Genomic DNA, 19,293 nt, shown 5'->3' on the forward strand with positions numbered 1-19,293 from the left:
TATTTTTATATAACTAAAATATCACAGGTTGTGCGTAGTTCAATCAATTAGATAATCCAACCTTTGGTTGTTGATATAAATTGATTGACGCTTGGATATTGGTCTTTGGTACCATCCAAGTTATTTCTCATATTAATCCGGCTCACAAATTTCTATCTGTTCGATTGCAGATTGATTTGAGAAATTGAGATATAACTATTGGATATATTTTCCTTGATTTAATCTGACTGTCTAGTTGATTCTTTTGGAAATATATTGGAGTTAGTCCATACAGATTGCCTAAACGAAATATTGGGTGTGGTTGTTAGACCCACGCTTTTTCAACTGGTATCAGAGAAGGCAAACACGTTTAAGACCTCATAAGTCTGTGTTTGTAGCAACCTGAATTTGTGGACAAAATGTTGTCTCATTCTTACGCATACAAAAATGTCTTCCAAAGTTTTTGATATGCCAAATGTCTTGGGCTTACCTCAAAGGATAATTACTTAGATGATTCTTACGAATCCCGAGGTAGAAAATTATTGCTATCAGATTCTGATAACATTTCCTCTGATGTGATATTTGACACTATGTCAGAGGATGAAATGGAACTCACCGGAACTTTAAAAAAATATGCTGAGTTTATTTATATTCAAGATTCTAAAATAAAGTCTCTTGAAGAAAAACATGCTCATCTCATTGATGAACTTCAGAAGTCTCTTGATCGAGAACGAGAACTCTACAATATCGTTGAGTCCTTCTCTAACAATATCGAGAATCTTGTTCAAGAAACTACTTTACAGCGTGAAAAGATTGGTGTTCTTGAAGATCTGAACAACTTTCGTGTTGAAAAAGAGAAACTGATTGCATCACTTCTTCTAGCCCATGACCTTGGAAAAGGAAAACTATGATTTAATGAGTAAACCCCATTTTTTCCCAATATCTAATATGGGATTAGTACGTGAAGAAAATTACTCCAAAGGAAGAGTCTTCTAAGAGATGTTTACATAACTTGCAATCTTCTAATAGGGATACGAGTATAAAACAGGTTCCTTCCGATGTCTCTCTTCCACGAACCTGTTCCTTCTGCGGGAATTTTTTTTATTATGATTCGCATTGTTTTGCTAGAAAGAAACAAATTTCTGATCTTCAAAATCTACTTCTTTTTGTTGTCAACAGAGTGAACTGTCTGACGACATCTACAATGAATTTCATTCCTGCAGAAAACCAGAACTCTCATGCACAAGGTTTCCAAAGTCACTTTTCTAGAAATTCTTACAAGAATCGTGTCTCTCTTAATGGTACTAATATTTACACCATTAATGTACACATTCCAAGTGCAAATGGGAAGAAGTCTGGTAAACCTAAGTCTAGAAGAAGGAATCTTCTCAATTCTGATCCTCTAGAACCAATCTCTAGAGGTCCTAGACTTAATCCTCAGAAAAATCCTTCTGATGGATACTCAAAAAGGTTTACGTCTTATTTCTCTGGAATAAGAAATAACCGAAGGAAGGTAAGGAATACAAGGCTGAAACATTTAGATCGTATTTACAACTCATATATCAATGTTCATGGTGGGATTACATATCACTTAACTACCTAGCTATAGGTACTGTCATCCTTGTATCTAACTTGAGAGCTGCAAGGATGATGTTTGCGAGATGCTCAAGTCTACTGTAGTTTACCATCTGTCTTGTGTTTGATTTTGTTGCTTCTTTTGTGAAGGTTGAGTCATTTCATGACTCTTAGTAACTAATATATCTTTTCCTTATGCTCTGATTAATTTTTTTTTAATTATTGAGCTATGAAGGTAAGAGATATCTGAAAACAAAGAGTATTTCCTTATTTTTGGATCTTTTCTGATCCATTAACCTTTCATAACAGGTCTACGAACGTCCATGTCTTTCTTGGGTGTTTTAGGGTTTCCATAACAAGGGAACTCTTCTCTTGTTCATAAACATATATATTTTTATATTTTTTTCCCTTCCCTAATAAAAAAAAATGGATAACTCCTCAAGACCTCCCGAAGTGGTGAATCTTGATATGGAAGAAGGCATTAAAGGATGTGATTTAGTTCAAGAACTTGTCTTGAAAAAGATGATTGAAAGGAAAGAGTAAAACTCCTCGATTGGAGAATCTGTCAAGGATTTAATTCTTTTTCAGAATGACTCTAGGGTCGAATTTGCAAATATTCAACTGCAAATGAATCAGCTTATTGGTGGTCAGACCAAAATCGTTGAAAATCAAAAGATCTTGATCAGGAATCAGAATAAACTCATCGGGGACTGTGTCAAATCTAGGCAGCTTTCCCGCATTGTTGATTGAAAAGTTACTGTTCTAACCCATGAACATGGAGTTTCTACGGTCAAAAGAATCAAGGATATCAGTGATACCTTTTATGATGGAGCCTTTCAAAGGTATAAAGTTATAAAAGAAACTTGATTTTGTGTAGGAAACTTCTTATGAGAATTTTTTCTTGTGTTGTAAGAAGGATAACTAGGGTTTGGATTAGCTTATATTGTGATTACACATTGCTATTGCCAACAATTTTCATCTTGCAATGTTTTTAGATTTATTTATTCTAAAGTTTATTTGGAAAATGATTTTGCAGTATTAATCTTTATTGATTTTATATATTGCAAAAATTATTTTTGGATATGTATGTTTGCATCCTTGAACTATGATTGTCCCATATATGTCAAAAGTTAAGCTTATTATGTCATTATGCAAAGATAGGATGAACTTTTGATTACAAAGATTAAGTCTATGATATCATTATGCAAATATTGATGAAAAATAGAATGAATCTTTGAATATTCCGCAGTATTGATCTTTCCCTGATCCACTTCTATGTGAAAGTATTGTATGGCTTCGTAAGTTCTCTTATGTTGAGCATTTCTGATTAAATTAATCATAGGCTATCTTATGTTTAATTTAATTGGGTTTTCTGGATACAAATTCATGTTTCATGTGATTTGTTAATGTCCAAAGAAATCCTTCTTTTCTTGTGAAAGTAAGGTCGCTCTTGTTGTTCTTTCAGGAATGACATTTAATGGGGGAAAGTTCTTTCTAAACTTGTGCTTCATTGCCAAATCTTTGTGGGGAGTGCGGCTATGGAATATTTTAGGATTTTTCTTGTATCTTTATAAACTCCTTGATGAATACACTAAGTTTCGACTATGTGAAATCATCGAAACAAAGTTCATATGTTTTCTTTTAGTCATGAAGTATCTCTATGAGAATTTCATTATGCCAATTTATATTGACAAAAAGGGAGAGAATTAATATGTAGTTCACACTACAAATACATATGGTTTACAGATCATTATGTAAGGGGGAGCGGTTTTCAGTGTTAGCTGAAGTATTGGCTAAGGGGGAGTGATGCATATCACCGTAGTATTATTGTCAAAGTTGTGATACAATTGGACTTTGATTTTGTGTAATAATATTATGACACTATATAACAATAATTCAGAACAATTGTTTTCTTATTGTTATGGCTACGGATCTTCAACAGCTATGATGCTGAGTTGAACACATTCAGAATCACTGGAGTACTTGGAAGTGACGATGATTTCGAGTAATGTTGAAGAACCAAGGAAATCAAGCATTTATATGAGAACTTGCAAAGTTTATTTATTTTGTAATCCATATGTATTGATAGTTTTGTCATTAAAAGTGACAAAGGGGGAGATTGTTAGAGCACTGCTCGGTCGAACTCGCAAGCGTTGGTATCTCAAGCTTGTTGTCAAGTTTAGTTGCCAAAACTATAAGTCTTGATTTTTAGTCTACTTATATCTATGTCTTGGATTAGGATAGAATGTGTAGTTTAGCTTTAGACTTCACGGCGTTCATCGATTGAAGACGAAGAAATACTAAGGGAAGCTTGTGGAACTTCATCAACAAAAGCTATGTGGAGGCTTGAACTCATCTATCACTCAGAAGTCTATTTCTATTATATCTCCTATTGAGACAGAAGTCGTATAGCTATGTAGAATTTATATTATACACATTTGATATTTCGAGCTTAGTTTAACTCGCTTACATATTTCTCGAAATATATGTTGGTGAGCTTTCGCTTTAACCAAGTTAATCTTTATTCTTGATGAAAGTCAAAAGATGATCATGTGAAAATCGCCTGGTAACATCTTACATGATTTGTGTGAGACAGTCATTTGATGTAGACTCGGAATGTTTCGTATTGATCTAGTGATCACTTGAAAATTGCTTTGAATCTAATAGTTTATGGGAGACAACTATTCCCGTCTTCCAAGAATGTTTCAATGATTAAGTTGGATCTTAGAACGATTAACCATTGATTGGATATAGCACAATATGCCTACTTGTATACTAACTATTGCAAGTCCGGGAACCATATTATGCATACCCGTATGCATACTGGTTGGTTAGTTGAAAGTCCAGGAACTTAGTATGCATACCCGTATGTGTCCCGGCGTAATAGTTCAAGTCCGTGAATTCAACTGAGTTTGGTGGTGTACGACAGTATGTGTACCCGTTGGCATACTGGCGAACCCAGACCAAGTCCTGAACTTTAAGTATGCGTACCCGTTTGCATACTTGAGTGGGTTAAGTTCTAAAATTGTTTTGTTCATGAACAAATACATTTATATATTAAGGAAAATCGATTTTGCTCCAATTGTGTCTTGTATCTTTTATGAGAATATAAAAAATTGAAAAACTCCATAACTAGTTTCATTTGAGTCATTTGAACTAGTTGTGATTAAGATGAACAAGGTTGATATGAAAGTTTTCATATGGCTAACTTCGGTTAACTATTATTGAGACAACTATGTGCACACGTTTGGGTATGGTTACTCATACCTAAATGAAGTCACATTTCATTTGTGTATAACAAGCTAAGTTCGATCTAACGGTTGAAAGATATAAGCTTGACTCTAATCAGGTTTTCATCTAACGGTGAAAATTGAATGCTTTGTTACCAAGGTAGCATTGATTGCAAACCCTGATTTGAAGACTATATAAGGGAAAACTCTAGCAGCTGAGAAACCTAATCCTCATACCTACTGTGTGATACTAGTTGCGACTAGAGTCGATTCTCCTTTGACCTAGGTTTTTCCTAAAACCATTATAGGTTAACGACTTAAAGACTTCATTGGGATTCTGAAGCCAGCCCCAACAGTTTTCTCTGTAGTTGCGTTTTCTGATCTTACTTTGTTCTATCGTGTTGAGTACTATCTTCTCTAAGATTTTCTCGAGATTTAATCTCCGATAGGTAAGATATAAAGTAATCACAAAAATCTTCGTCTCATCGTTTGTGATTCCACAATATCTTGTTTCGCTTCCATACGATTAAGATTATTGTGAGGTGATTGATATTACTAGGATGTTATTCGGGAATATAAGACCGATGTATCAATTGGTTCATGTTCACCTTGATTTATCAAAAGATGGAACAAAAACTCGTAGGTATTTCTGTGGAGACAGATTTATCTATTCAATATACTTTTCTGTGTGAGACAGATTTGTTTATCAAGTCTACTCTTAATTGTGGGTGAGATCACCTAAGGAAATCAAGTGCGTAGAGTCTTTGTGGGATTGGTTAGGGCTCAACTACATTCCAGTCTGAAGTTAACTTGGAGTGGGCTAGTGTCTGTAGCGGATTAATAAAGTGTGGTGTTCAAATCTGGACTAGGTCGCGGGGTTTTTCTTCATTTGCGGTTTCCTCGTTAACAAAACTTCTGGTGTCTGTGTTATTTATTTTCCATATTATATTTTTATATAACTGAAATATCACAGGTTGTGCGTAGTTCAATCAATTAGATAATCCAACATTTGGTTGTTGATATAAATTGATTGACGCTTGGATACTGGTTTTTGGTACAATCCAGGTTATTTCTCATATTAATCCGGCTCACAGATTTCTATCTGTTCGATTGCAGATTTATTTGAGAAATTGAGATAGGACTCTTAGATATATTTTCCTTGATTGTGTATGACTGTCTAGTTGATTCTCTTGTAAATATATTGGAGTTAGTCCATACATATTTCCTAAACAAAATATTGGAGTTGTTAGACCCCCTCTTTTTCAGTTTGGAAAGAGTTTGAACCCAATATGAATTATGGAAGATTAATTAGGTCAAAATAATAATGGGGTGTGTGACAGGCTTCTGTAATCCAAAAGGACCGACCTTCGTCGGTCAAGGTGGCATGCCCGTGTCACCATATTGGCTGTGACTCAATCCTGAGGATTTTGGTATTTTCTGGTACACGTTCGAGCAATATTTTGGATTTTAAGAAGAGTTTGATCTTGAATGAAACTCTCGATTTTGCTTGAATGAACAAGTAGAACTTTGCTCGTGCGACTAATATTTTGACTTTTTGGTCTTTTGGTAGTTTGAGCAAAATTGGAGAAGTATGGAAAAATTAGGTTTTTTGCTCAAACGAGGGAATTTCATGAGATGAGAGAAGAAATAATAATAAAATAAGGAATTATGGAGGTGTCGGACTAGCCACGGCTAGTAGGCCCGGTCCCGTGACACTCTTCCCTATTTTTTGTTATTATTATTCATTGTGTGAGGAAATATGGAAAAACTAGGAGTTTTTCTCAAGCGAGGAAGTTTGCTCGAACAAGGAGTTTTCATGAGACAAGGAAAATAATAAAATAAGTTAAAAATAAAATAAAGGGAGAGGCGTGACCATCCACAGCGGCATGACCGGCCGGCCGGCGGGCCAGGTCCCGTGCGCCTCTTTTATTTTATATTATTTTTCTTCCTATTTTGCATAGGTTTCCTCGTTCGTCCATATTTTGAATACTCGTTAATGCATTTGGGTGCTCACTTGTGCATATTTGGGTGCTCGTTCTTGTATTATTATTAAGTACACTCGCACCATTTTCTTGTGGCTTACTCGGTGCTGGCCTAAAAGACCGAAAAATGTATATATATTACTAATTCGTGGAATTCAGCTGAGAATAAGCCATGAAACGGAGTAATGAGATAGATCGAATATTTATTACTAATTCATAGAATTCAGCTGAGAATAAGCCATGAAACGGAGCCATGAGATAAAAATAGATTGTTTTCTAGGAATTCAATTGATGAATGTTGCGGTAGAGTTAATCTATGAATTTCTCTATACTAGCATGCAATATGTCTAGGAGCGTTTATTCGAGAATCGAGGTATGAGATGGTAGCGACTTCATACTCGTTCTAAATATTAGTTCTGTATAGTCAGGGAACATTGAGACATCCTGAAGGCGTTAAAGCTATATACTAGCATGCAATATGTCTAAGAGCCATTCAATCATTATCGATTCCTATAGAGAAGTATTGATGAAGTATGCAAAGTGTCGAAAGCTCGGTTGAGAGGCTTTACGAATCACATATTCATGCATGCTCTGAGAGGGTGTACGATCGATCAGAGATTGTGAAATGAGCTTTCAAGAATCCTAAAATATGAGTCACATACCTGTCTGAAGCCGTGTCAGAAATATGCAAGTTCATGATTTTACGATTTTAGCCTTTATCGGAAATCCACCATCAACACTGAGCAAGAGCTAAAATGAGATAAGACAGATTGGACAAAATCAAATGCTTTAAGAGACCTTTTGAAAAAGATCATAACATCATCTGTAAAGAATATATGGGTAAAATTAGTCACCTTGCACTTTGGATGAAAGCCTAACCTTCCCTGCTAAAGTTGATTTTGGAAGAGAATACTGAAAACGTCCATAACAATCACAAAGATATAGCAAGATAAATGGAATCTTTACGTAAGAGCCCTGCTAGAACCAAAGAACCTATAAGGAGATCCATTAATCATGATGGAAAATCTGGAAGTGGAAATACATAAATAAATCCACTTAAAAAACTCGTCAAGAAATCCAAACTTCTTCGTAGCTAAGACAACAACATCCCAGCTTACAGAATCATAAGCTTTTCTGCTGTCAATTTTAAAGCACACCTGGAAGCACCAACATTCCTATGATAATTTCTGACAAGCTCATGGGAAAACATTAAATTGTCATAAATTTCTCTATCTGAAATAAAAGTAGACTGGTTGGAGATGATCAAATCTCCCACAACCCTCTTCATTCTAAGAGCCAAGATTTTTGCAATGCATTTATAGATTACATTACACCAAATGATTGGCTTAAAGTCATTCACATTATCATGGTTATCACCTTAGCAAATCAAAGTAATAATAAAAAAACTACTTATCTCCCACAACTTTTTTCCTTTTTTAAATTTTTTTTGAATAGCTGCAACAAAGTCAACTTCAATAAGATCACAAGCAACTTTAAAAAATTGGATGGAAAACCCATCATGTCCAGAAGACTTGTTTGAATCATTGGTGGAAAGAGCATAAATCGCTTCATCCTTATTGACATGTTACATTAACTACTGAACATCTGACAAATGCAAAACATGATCAAACTGGATATTGTCAATAATTATTTGAGTATCAAAGACAACATACAAAGAATTAAACAGGTTATCATAAAACATTACACACCCAGCAGCAATAAGCCTATCATCTTCAAATTTTTCACCAGCGCCAGAGAGAAGAGAAAAAAATGTTGTTTCTGGTCCTTCTCTCTAGAATTATCAAAAAAAATCTAACATTAAGGTCATCAATATCCATCCACTTTACTTTAGATTTTTGCTTAGCAAGGGAAACTTCCAATTTTGAAAGTCTAGCATAAGCAATCACATTATCTCTTTCATAACTAGCACTGGTATTACAAAGGGGGTTATCCTGAACTTGAAGATCGTAAAACTAAAGAAATCAGAAACAATAAGCCCACTAAAAGAAACAAGAAATCAAGCACAAGATTTAACGTGGTTCGACAATGTTCCTACATTAACAAATGGCTAAGATCAACTCTTTATTACAGAACTTCTTACACATAGAATTACGCACTCGAAGATTCACAGATCAAAATCAACAAACTACAATCAGCGAGATGCTAATCACAAACTAACTCGCTCACTAAATTCTCTCATAAAGTATTGATATAAGAATTCCACTGGTGTGTTTCTCTATGAATTCTTCGCCTATTTATATAAGTCGCAAACTTAGTCCCCTAAGTAGCTAGACTGGGCTCCCAAGTAAACTTAACCTTTAAGTAAACTTGGCTTTCAAGTATGTAAGTTATACAGGAAAGCCCTTAAACTTAGCCAGTAAGGAAATATCCTTAGTCGATAATCTTTTGGAGCTTTCCAGACCCCGTAAGTAACGAAGTTATAATGGTGATTTCTAAAGGATGATATCATGTTTGCTTAAAGCGTTCCGGCGATTGAAACCGGCCCACTAATAAGAAAGACCCATAAGAAGGACCCATATATATAAAAAAGGGACCATATAGGACATTAAGTCACAAACAACATTAACATGATATTATAAAGTATTCCCTCAATTTCAAAACAAAATAGTCTTGGATTCTTTGTTTGGGTATGTCAAAAAATAGATCGATTTTCGTAAATGAAATAACTTTACTATTTTACCCACATTATTGACCACATCTCTTTTATAAATTTCTCTGTCCTGTTTTTTTCTATTGAAAATATCAGGGGACCACTTTAATCTATAAGGATAAATTAGAGAAAAAAAACATGAAGAAAATAGTCCAAATGATTGGTTCTCTTTTTCTTTTCTTTTTTGTGCAAAATCAAATAAATCTATTTTTTTAAAAGGAATATACCAAGACCAATCTAGTAATGAAACACAGATCGGGCGGAAGAGAATTTAAACTGAATGGGAATATGAAATTGTTTGAGAGTATTGATGGTGACCAAGGAAACTTTATTTTCGCTTATGTTTATTTTCAGCGCATATTTAACACAAACCATTAAACAATGCAATTAATACATTTCACTTTGGTTACTTTGGTTTATAGCTATCGACCAATGTGCTCATACTCACAGCTTAAAGTAGTTTAGGGAGGAAACGCCATCAAGCCCTCTAGAATGGACATAATTGATATACTCTTTAAATGTGATATCTTTATACACTGGGGGATTAGTTTCAGATGTTAGCTCTCTTATTGGATAAAGCAATGTAGGTTTGTCCAAACTTGCTCTGTAGAAGCACCCTACTGAAACTCTTGGCCCGACATGGCTTGCGACTACTCTATGCTCGGAGCTTTTAAATTTGTCATTGCTTATAAGCTGGCATAGAATGGACAAAAACAAGAAAGTAAGAAAAAGACATCTTAATATGAATTCTATGATTCACTCTAGTTTTGTGAATCTCTAATAAGTAATTCCACTTGAGAGGGACATGATTACCTGAATAAGATCGCCAATGTTTACAGTTAAGGCTCCAGGGATGGGTTTTACAGTAATCCAGTGATTCTGATGTAGAAATTGTAGTCCAGCAACCTGATCTTGGAGAAGAATCGTGAAGAAACTTTGGTCTGAATGCTTTGTTGTGCCCATGGTCAGTTCAGGCTCAGGGCATGCCGGGTAGTAGTGACCCAAGAGTGTCAAGTATTGAGTACAATCCATTCCTTTAAGATGTTCCTTGTTTAGTCCTAGAGCCTCTGATAATAACTGAGCTAGAGTATCTCCAAGATTCATAATATGCTTCCAGTACTCGACCATTATATCCCTGTTTGAGAATCAGAAGTGTTAGAGACCCAAGTGAAAAGAGTTTTGGCTAAAATGAGAAAATTAATTTGTAGCATACATCATTGACTTACCGGCAAGTGTCAGGCAATAGTTGAGGATCAATAGGATCTGGATTTAACAAACGACACCGAAAGGTATCCCTCCAATTAGCAGATCTTGATTTATAAAGATCATAGTTGCTATCATACTGTACTTTTTGGCTGAGGTCTTTCACGTATAGCTTTTTCTTCACCTCTATATCTCCCTCATGAAACCTACGTATGCCTTGGATCATTTCATCGGTCACACTCGTAGGTATTCCATGATTCACCAATTGAAAGAATCCCCAAGTCATAGATGCACGTCCAATTTCATCGATAATTTCGTTACGTCGACTATCAATGTCTTGGAGGTCAATAACCGGTGTCTGAAACTGATCCCCTCCAGCATCTGTGTAAGCCAAGTCCTCGGTGAACTCATCTTGTGTCCGTACAAAAATGCGAGGAATCTTTTCAATTCCCAAATCAACTATTCCCTTGACACCACTTTTCGTTTCATCAAAGGCCTTCAACTCTTTGTTCCGATCATAATGGGGCACTTCTCCAGGTTGGATACTCCCCATTTCCAGTGATAGAAACTTGACAAAAACAAACAGAAATTTAAGCTCCTCAGGAATTGTCCTAATGCATGAGGCCTAACAATGGTGCAAGAAATTTTAGGTGTATAAGATGCTGGGTTTGCTTGGCTTTGTATTAGTTGCCTTCACAACTATCTTAGCATATGCATTCACAAATAAGAAGAGTTTGAGTATAGAATTGGTAAAGCAGGACAAAGAAAAACGGTTGTGAAATTAAGAACGAGGGAATTCTTGCAAATTGACTGATGGATATCTATAGTAATGCTGTAATGGTTAGGATTTTCCTCTGTGTTGTTTACTTTTAACAACCCAGATTGCGTGAATGGTACAAAAATATCCATTTTTAGCTAAACATTGCTGCAAGGTTCCATGTGCAACTCTGTTACTTTGAGAGAATTGAGATATGCATTTTTGGCATCTTTGGTTTTGATGGGTTTATCTCCTGTACTAACGCATTGTCTACTGGACTGATAGCTATGTAGTTGGAATAAAATAAATTGCCTTTTGTTTTGTTTCCTCGCGTTTTTAGGGGCCACTCAAAAAGATTTAGGGGCCATCAATTTATACTCATCCAAAGACTCTAGTTAAGGGGTACCATATATGATATTGAAGTTACATAAATGCCCTTCTGGTAAAACTGTATAAAAACCAAATCAAAAAAAAATCTACTCATTTCAACTCTTCTTCTTCCAGTTTCATATCTTCCGATTGTGGAAGAAAAAAAACTTTCCCTCGTTCAACCGAAACATCGCTGCGAATCGTAAAATCAAAACATCGTCGATTCGTTTATAAAACAATGGATAAGGGAAATGAAACCCACGGACCTAGAACCAAAAATGTTGCTCGGGGTATCGATCCAAAGATTGGGATTTTAGCAAGAAATAAAGAAATTCTTGCTGCAAATGAAGAAGAACGCGAAGAAGAAGTACCCGGCAATGTAGTCGGTGGTGGCGATTCCGATAGTCAAACACTTCGTCAACTTCAAATGGCCCTAATTAGGTAAGAATCTATCATTTTTGGGGTTTATTTCGCTTTAATTGGACGAATCGAGAAAAAACAATTCTAGGGTTTTCGGTTATTTATCCAGATTCGGGCGATATTCATGCTTATTTACTTCCGAATGTAGTCGTGTTCTTCATTTCTCAAGAACATCGACAGTATTCGGGAGAAATATTTGTTGGTTATCTGCCGAATATTGTTGGCCATATCTTCCTGGATACAAACTGGTAATAATCGGTAGTTTAATGAATTTTTTTGCTCCCGAATATATTTAAGTAGACACACAGTATTCGGAAGTACACTCACTACCGAATATATATATTGACAAAATCTCAAAATTTCTGATATAGGAAAAATCTCATTTTGGGGCCAGTATTTATTCGGAGTACAATATAATGTTTTATACCTCCGATTGTGTATGATAAAATTTTAGAGTTTCTGAACTCCAGTTGATGAATATTCGGTTGTAAACATGTTTAGTTATATTCCGATTGTTTTTCATTCGGGACAAATATGTGTCTTCTTACTTCCGAATTTGTTTATTCGGGTTATAATTGTGTACTTTGTCTTCCGATTGTGTAGGATGAAAAATTTAGAGCTTCTGAACTCCAATTGATGCATATTCGGTTGTAAATATGTTTAGTTAGCTTTCGATTGTTTTGTATTCGGGAACAGTATGTGTCTTCTTACTTCCGAATGTGTACATTCAGGTTATATTTCCATACTTTGTCTTCCGATTGTATAGTTTGTAAATATTGTTCCTTTCTTTGTTGTTTAGACAAAGTCGAGAAAGGAGGAAGAAAGTGACATCTAGTGCTAGGAGGGAAAGGAGTGCCAAAGATAATTCAAGTGCTCAACAAAGCTTAGAAGAACAAAGCAGTCAACAAGGAGTGCAACCAAGTGCTGAACAAAGTGTAGAACAACAAGGCAGTGAACAAGGGGTGCAACCAAGTGTTGAACAAGCCGCTCAACAAAGTGCAGAACCAACTGCTCCACAAGTTACACCCCCCCATGAAATTGAACCAGTTGATCCAGTGCCAAGAGTAGAAGAAGAAGGACAACCAAGTGGTACCCAAAAAGCCAAAAAAGGAAAAGATGGTGTAAAGAAGGATATTGCTAAGAAAGCATCACATATTGTCCCTCAGCACTTGAAGAAGAAGGGTATTCCAGCAGGCACAATCCTTGGGATACCAGCGGATGGAGGAAAATTGCTATTTGGATAAAAAGACTCATGGGCCAGAGAAATATACGAAACCGAGGTAATAAAATTACTATTTTTTATTAATGTATTGTCTATGTGTTATATCGTAATATTTGTATTAAGGATTTTTTTTATGTACTTTAATAGGATCATCAAGATGCGGTCCGTCTACTCAAAATTACCGCCGCACCAAAAAAAAATGCTTGCGTGGCCTTTATCCGGTGAATGTGAAAGGTTCAAGTCAATTGTTGCCAACTCAGGGTTAGCTGCCGAGAATTCATTGTTGGAACATGATCGTGTGGCCATATCGGCGTTCGTGGAGAGAATGTATCCTGAGACCGATACTTTCCATATGCCGTTTGGGGAGATGACGATTACCCCGGATGATGTTGTGCAGATTCTTAACCTTCCCGACCAAGGCACAGCTGTGAAGTTTAACTACACAAAGTAGTTAAGTTGGGCACAAATTTATGCTCTAACTAAAAAGTGCTTAGGTTGGGATGAAGAGACAACAACAGCAGAGTTTAGGAGGCATGCAAGTTACAGAACAAGACAGATCAACATTACAGCTTTGATGAATATGTTCCGAGGCACCTTGGAGAAGGAAAAGAATGGAAGTTAACTGATGAGAAAGTGAACCACGCTGCCACCACATATCTCCTTTGTGTATTGGGATGTGTCATATTCCCCAATACTTCTGGCAACCGGATCGACGCCAACCTTATACAACTTTTGGATCCTCTCCATGAAGTCGGTGACTATTCTTGGGGCACGGCATGCCTAGCATTCTTGATGGAAGAGTTGAGAAAGGCTTCGAGGCTAGGAACCTGCCAAGTTGCCGGGAACGTGGCTCTATTGCAGGTTTTTTCTTTAACTCTATAACTCACTCTATAGTTATTCGGTAGACAATACATATGATGCATATTCATAACTCCAAATGACGCATATTCGGTAGGAATGATCCATCTCTTTTTCCGAATGTTGGTTATTCGGTGGTAGTACTTACTTTTTTGTTTCCGATTATATATCGGAAATATTCTTTTGATATTAGAACCGAATAACAGGCCAGAAAAACTATAGGTTACTGAACTCCAAATGACGCATATTCGGTAGGAAATGATCCATCTCTTTTTCCGAATGTTGGTTATTCGGTGGTAGGTACTCTAGTTTTTTTCCGATTATATATAATCGGAAATATTCTTTGATATTAGAACCGAATATACAGGCCAGAAAAACTATAGGTTACTGAACTCCAAATGACGCATATTCGGTAGGAAATGATCCATCTATTTTCCGAATGTTGGTTATTCGGTGGCTAGGTACTTATTTTTTTCCGATTATATATAATCGGAAATATTCTTTGATATTAGAACCGAATATACAGGCCAGAAAAACTATAGGTTACTGAACTCCAAATGACGCATATTCGTAGGAAATGATCCATCTCTTTTCCGAATGTTGGTATTCGGTGGATAGGTACTCAGTTTTATTTCCGATTATATAAATCGGAAATATGTTTGGAAATTACTACCGAATATACACAATCTATTTACTAAAACTTGGTTTCTTATGTATATAGGCATGGATCTATGACCACTTCCCTATCCTGAAGTTGGCCGGAGAGAACCCGGGGTGGTGCAAAGGTACTCCTAGAGGAACAAAGTATATATTTGAAGACAACCGTTCTAGGACAAAAGAGCAGCAGTTGATTCGCATGAGGGAGATTTTGGACCAATTGAAGGCCTCGACGTATGCTTTGATCCATACAAGGAAGATCGATCCAGTGGGCATATAAATGTTCGGTCGGACTTGTCCCTTTATTTTGGACCATTGTGGCACCCCAGGATATGTGATGTATAACCCCTCTAGGGTGATGCGACAACACGGGTATATACAACATCAACCTGTGGAGAAAATGGGGGATTACTACAAATTGGAGTTGGAGTTGTGCTCTTCTAGTGGTGATAATCTCACGATTGTTCACACAGGCCCACCTACTGTTCTTGATAACTGGGATAAGAGGAATGACTTCATTATCGACACTGGTAGACGAACCACCCGAGGTGATGAAAATTCTCCAGACTATATGAGTTGGTATAACAAGGTATCACATCCTTTGGTTATCCGTGAAATCAAATCCAACACTACTGCGGCGGGTTCAAGTTATAATTGTATCATCAAAGACAAACCAGCTGGTTATGATAGACTGGTGCGTGTTCTTATATTTTTGTTCATTTTATATTATTCCTATAAATCTTAGGTAATTACCGTTTGATGTTATGTCATTACGTATAAAAAACAGGTGAATAGGTTCAAGCGTGTTTCCAAAATGTTAACTGCATGCCTGAAGAGCGGAGATCCCATGCCAGCTGAGAAGATCAAAGAGGCTAGAGATCTAGTTGATAATATGGATAACGAAGATTATGCTGCCCAGTTTGGGGAGAAAGTCACGAAGAGGCATCAGCCCAAGGTGGCAGTATCAAAGACGGGTAAAAGAACTCGAGCTTCATCGAGCGCTGAAGCTGCTCCAACTGAAGGTGCTCAAACCCGTGGTCGTGCAGGACTGGGAGGTAGTCACGGTCGTAAAGTAAAGAAGAGATAAATGACAATGATTTTGTTGTACATTCGGAAGTTTGGGTAACTAAGTTAGACAAGTTCAAATGACAATGATTTGTGTGGTACATTCGAAGTTTTGGTAACTAATTAACTTCCGATTATTTCAAGTTCAAAATTTGAAAAGTATCAGTTTTTCCCAAATTCTGATTTTTGGGCCATCGTACATTCGGACTTTACAAAAAAATATCCTCCGAATATTACAAGTTCAAAACAAACCATGCCATGGCTCTAGGTGGTTCCAAGGGCCAATATAGAAGGTTAGACAGCCCATATTCGGAAGTTTTGGTAACTAATTAACTTCCGATTATTTCAAGAAAATTTGAAAAGTATCAGTTTTTCCCAAATTCTGATTTTTGGGCCATCGTACATTCGGAACTTTACAAAAAATTATCCTCCGAATATTACAAGTTCAAAACAAACCATGCCATGGCTCTAGGTGGTTCCAAGGGCCAATATAGAAGGTTAGACAGCCCATATTCGGAAGTTTTGGTAACTAGTTTAACTTCCGATTATTTCAAGTTCAAAATTTGAAAAGTATAGTTTTTCCCAAATTCTGATTTTTGGGCCATCGTACATTCGGAACTTTACAAAAAAAATTATCCTCCGAATATTACAAGTTCAAAACAAACCATGCCATGGCTCTAGGTGGTTCCAAGGGCCAATATAAAGGTTAGACAGCCCATATTCGGAAGTTTTGGTAACTAATTAACTTCCGATTATTTCAAGTTCAAAATTTGAAAAGTATCAGTTTTTCCCAAATTCTGATTTTTGGGCCATCGTACATTCGGAACTTTACAAAAAAAATCCTCCGAATATTACAAGTTCAAAACAAACCATGCCATGGCTCTAGGTGGTTCCAAGGGCCAATATGAAGGTTAGACACCCATATTCGGAAGTTTTGGTAACTAGTTTACTTCCGATTATTTCAAAGTTCAAAATTTGAAAAGTATCAGTTTTTCCCAAATTCTGATTTTTGGGCCATCGTACATTCGGAACTTTACAAAAAAAATATCCTCCGAATATTACAAGTTCAAAACAAACCATGCCATGGCTCTAGGTGGTTCCAAGGGCCAATATAGAAGGTTAGACAGCCCATATTCGGGAGTTTTGGTAACTGAGTTGACTTCCGATTATTTCAAGTTCAAAATTTGAAAAGTATTAGTTTTTCCAAAATTCTGATTTTTGGGCCATCGTACATTCGGGACTTTACAAAACAAATAATCCTCCGAATATTACAAGTTCAAAACAAACCATGCCATGGCTCTAGGTGGTTCCAAGGGCCAATATAGAAGTTTAGACAGCCCATATTCGGAAGTTTTGGTAACTGAGTTGACTTCCGATTATTTCAAGTTCAAAATTTGAAAAGTATCAGTTTTTCCCAAATTCTGATTTTTGGGCCATCGTACATTCGGGACTTTACAAAAAAAATTATCCTCCGAATGTCTTATTCGGAGGGAATACGTGTATCGTTAGCAACTGATTGTAGTGCATCATTGATACGAAACCTCAACGGCCATATTTTCAGAAACCTCAACGGCCATATTTTCAAAAATTAGAGACGTTGGAATTCTAATCTATATAAGGAGGGTAACCCCTCTCAGTTATTATTGAGTAAAAAATCAGAATGAAAAACCTTTTCAATGGCAAGTCCTTCATCAATCGACAACATACTTCGAAGATGCAAGCGAACAACTACATCAATTGCAGCAATGGAAGAATAAATACAAAAAAGGAACAAACAACCCAAAAAAATTAAACCATCGTTAATGGCAACGAAGGAGGAGGAAGAGGTAATCAAGGCTAAGAAGCGAGGTGAAGAACCATTCCATCATAGAGAAAGATTAAAACAAGTTGAGGAAGAGACTGAATGGATAAAAAATTATTACATTGTGAAAGATCTACCCAAAGAACAGCAGGACGATCGTATATTTTGGATTAACGTTTCATTGGGTCCTTTTGTTGGTAAGTACAAGAATCCATGCCACAATTATGAACCATCCCATGTTTCTTCAAGGGTGCACCATGTTATAAAATTGTGTACCGAGTACAACCGTATTCTTGCTAGGCACAGAGACGACAGGTTTGCGACACAAGATGCTTATTCCAAGTGGAGAGGAGAGTCGTTTCTACATTTCGAATCCGCGTTGATTGTTTCATCTCGGACTGGGAAAAAAGAATAACATGTGATGTTTGAGTGCTGTAAATTCAAATTTTTAATATTAATTGGCGGTTTGATAAAATATGGAATTCACGAATATGATTAATCGGATTGAAGTGTTATAATACTGTTGTTCCGATTACATAGTTTCAAAAAAAATTATAGTCGTGACTCGAAATACCCACCAAATCGGTAGATAGATATTTAAGAGTTCTACCGATTATAATATTCAGAATCAAAACGTGTATCATTACCAACCGATTTAATATTCGTAATCAAAACGTGTATCAAAGAGCCCGATTCCTACATTCGGGAGACAACATTGTATTTTTTGCGACCGATTAAATCATATATCTTCACAAAAAAGTTTCCAAAAAACTTGTACAAATTACATGTTCGAAAAAAAAAAACGATCAAACATCGTCATCATCCGAGGGGATCAATTCGAGTAACTCAGCGGGAAAGTTGTGGTCCATAACGCGATCCCAATCAACCATGTTGGACTCATATTGTTTCACCCAATCCTTGCAATGGTTCATCGGGAAGTAATCGTGCCACTTACTCAACGGAGGTAACGGACAATCTTTCTTTACTCTTAAACCGATAAAATGCATTTCATTCACAAATGCCATTACGATTCTTCTATCTTTAACCGACTCGTTGCAAGCCGTTCTTGTGGGTGCCAACTTCATGCTAAGTCCATACATAGGAGGAACAAATAAATGTACCACGCAATTCAAAACGTCCCTAGGAGATATCCAAATTTAGGCATTGTCATCCAATACTTGGATCCGATTGTCTTCAATCCCTTTCGGCACTTCACACGCGCAACTAAGTCTTTGAACTCTTGTTCTTTGTCGTATCTATCTCCTCGCCTCATCATCTCCATATAAAAACCCTTGTCCTTTACTAGTTGTACCGCCATCTTATTTCTTAAATATTGGCATTGGGTGACATCTTCGATATCCGCCTCTCTAAAGTAACCCATTTGTTCCGTAGCAACGTGAAATCCACAATTTCCATCCCCATCAACCTCGTCGGTCGACAAAACAAATGGAATGATAAGTGGAGGGAGTTGTTCCAAATACTCTTTGTATATTGTATATGTGGA

At 36.4% G+C, this 19,293-nt stretch overlaps 1 protein-coding gene across 1 annotated transcript; it reads right to left on the reverse strand.

Annotated features, from left to right (window-relative positions):
* Window positions 1-9,630: 9,630 nt before the first annotated feature.
* On the reverse strand, window positions 9,631-11,451 carry LOC113357317 (1-aminocyclopropane-1-carboxylate oxidase homolog 1-like). The gene is made up of 3 exons (XM_026600687.1): window positions 10,664-11,451; window positions 10,251-10,572; window positions 9,631-10,130 (listed from the first exon to the last, which is right to left on the reverse strand). Exons 1-3 carry the CDS (start codon window positions 11,191-11,193, stop codon window positions 9,882-9,884), a joined length of 1,101 nt encoding a protein of 366 aa, XP_026456472.1. The 5' UTR covers window positions 11,194-11,451; the 3' UTR covers window positions 9,631-9,881.
* Between the last annotated feature and the right edge of the window lie 7,842 nt (window positions 11,452-19,293).

Source organism: Papaver somniferum, chromosome 3 (assembly GCF_003573695.1).
Source record: "Papaver somniferum cultivar HN1 chromosome 3, ASM357369v1, whole genome shotgun sequence".
In the NCBI taxonomy this organism is placed as follows: Eukaryota; Viridiplantae; Streptophyta; class Magnoliopsida; order Ranunculales; family Papaveraceae; genus Papaver; species Papaver somniferum.

What these genes read in the sequence shown, in the direction of transcription:
- LOC113357317 (XM_026600687.1), bottom strand. Translation starts at nt 11,193, where the DNA reads ATGGGGAGTATCCAACCTGGAGAAGTGCCCCATTATGATCGGAACAAA. An exon ending in CTATTGCCTGACACTTGCCG is followed by an intron (nt 10,573 to 10,663) that starts GTAAGTCAATGA and finishes ATTCTCAAACAG; the next exon opens with GGATATAATGGTCGAGTACT. An exon ending in ACATTGGCGATCTTATTCAG is followed by an intron (nt 10,131 to 10,250) that starts GTAATCATGTCC and finishes ATTCTATGCCAG; the next exon opens with CTTATAAGCAATGACAAATT.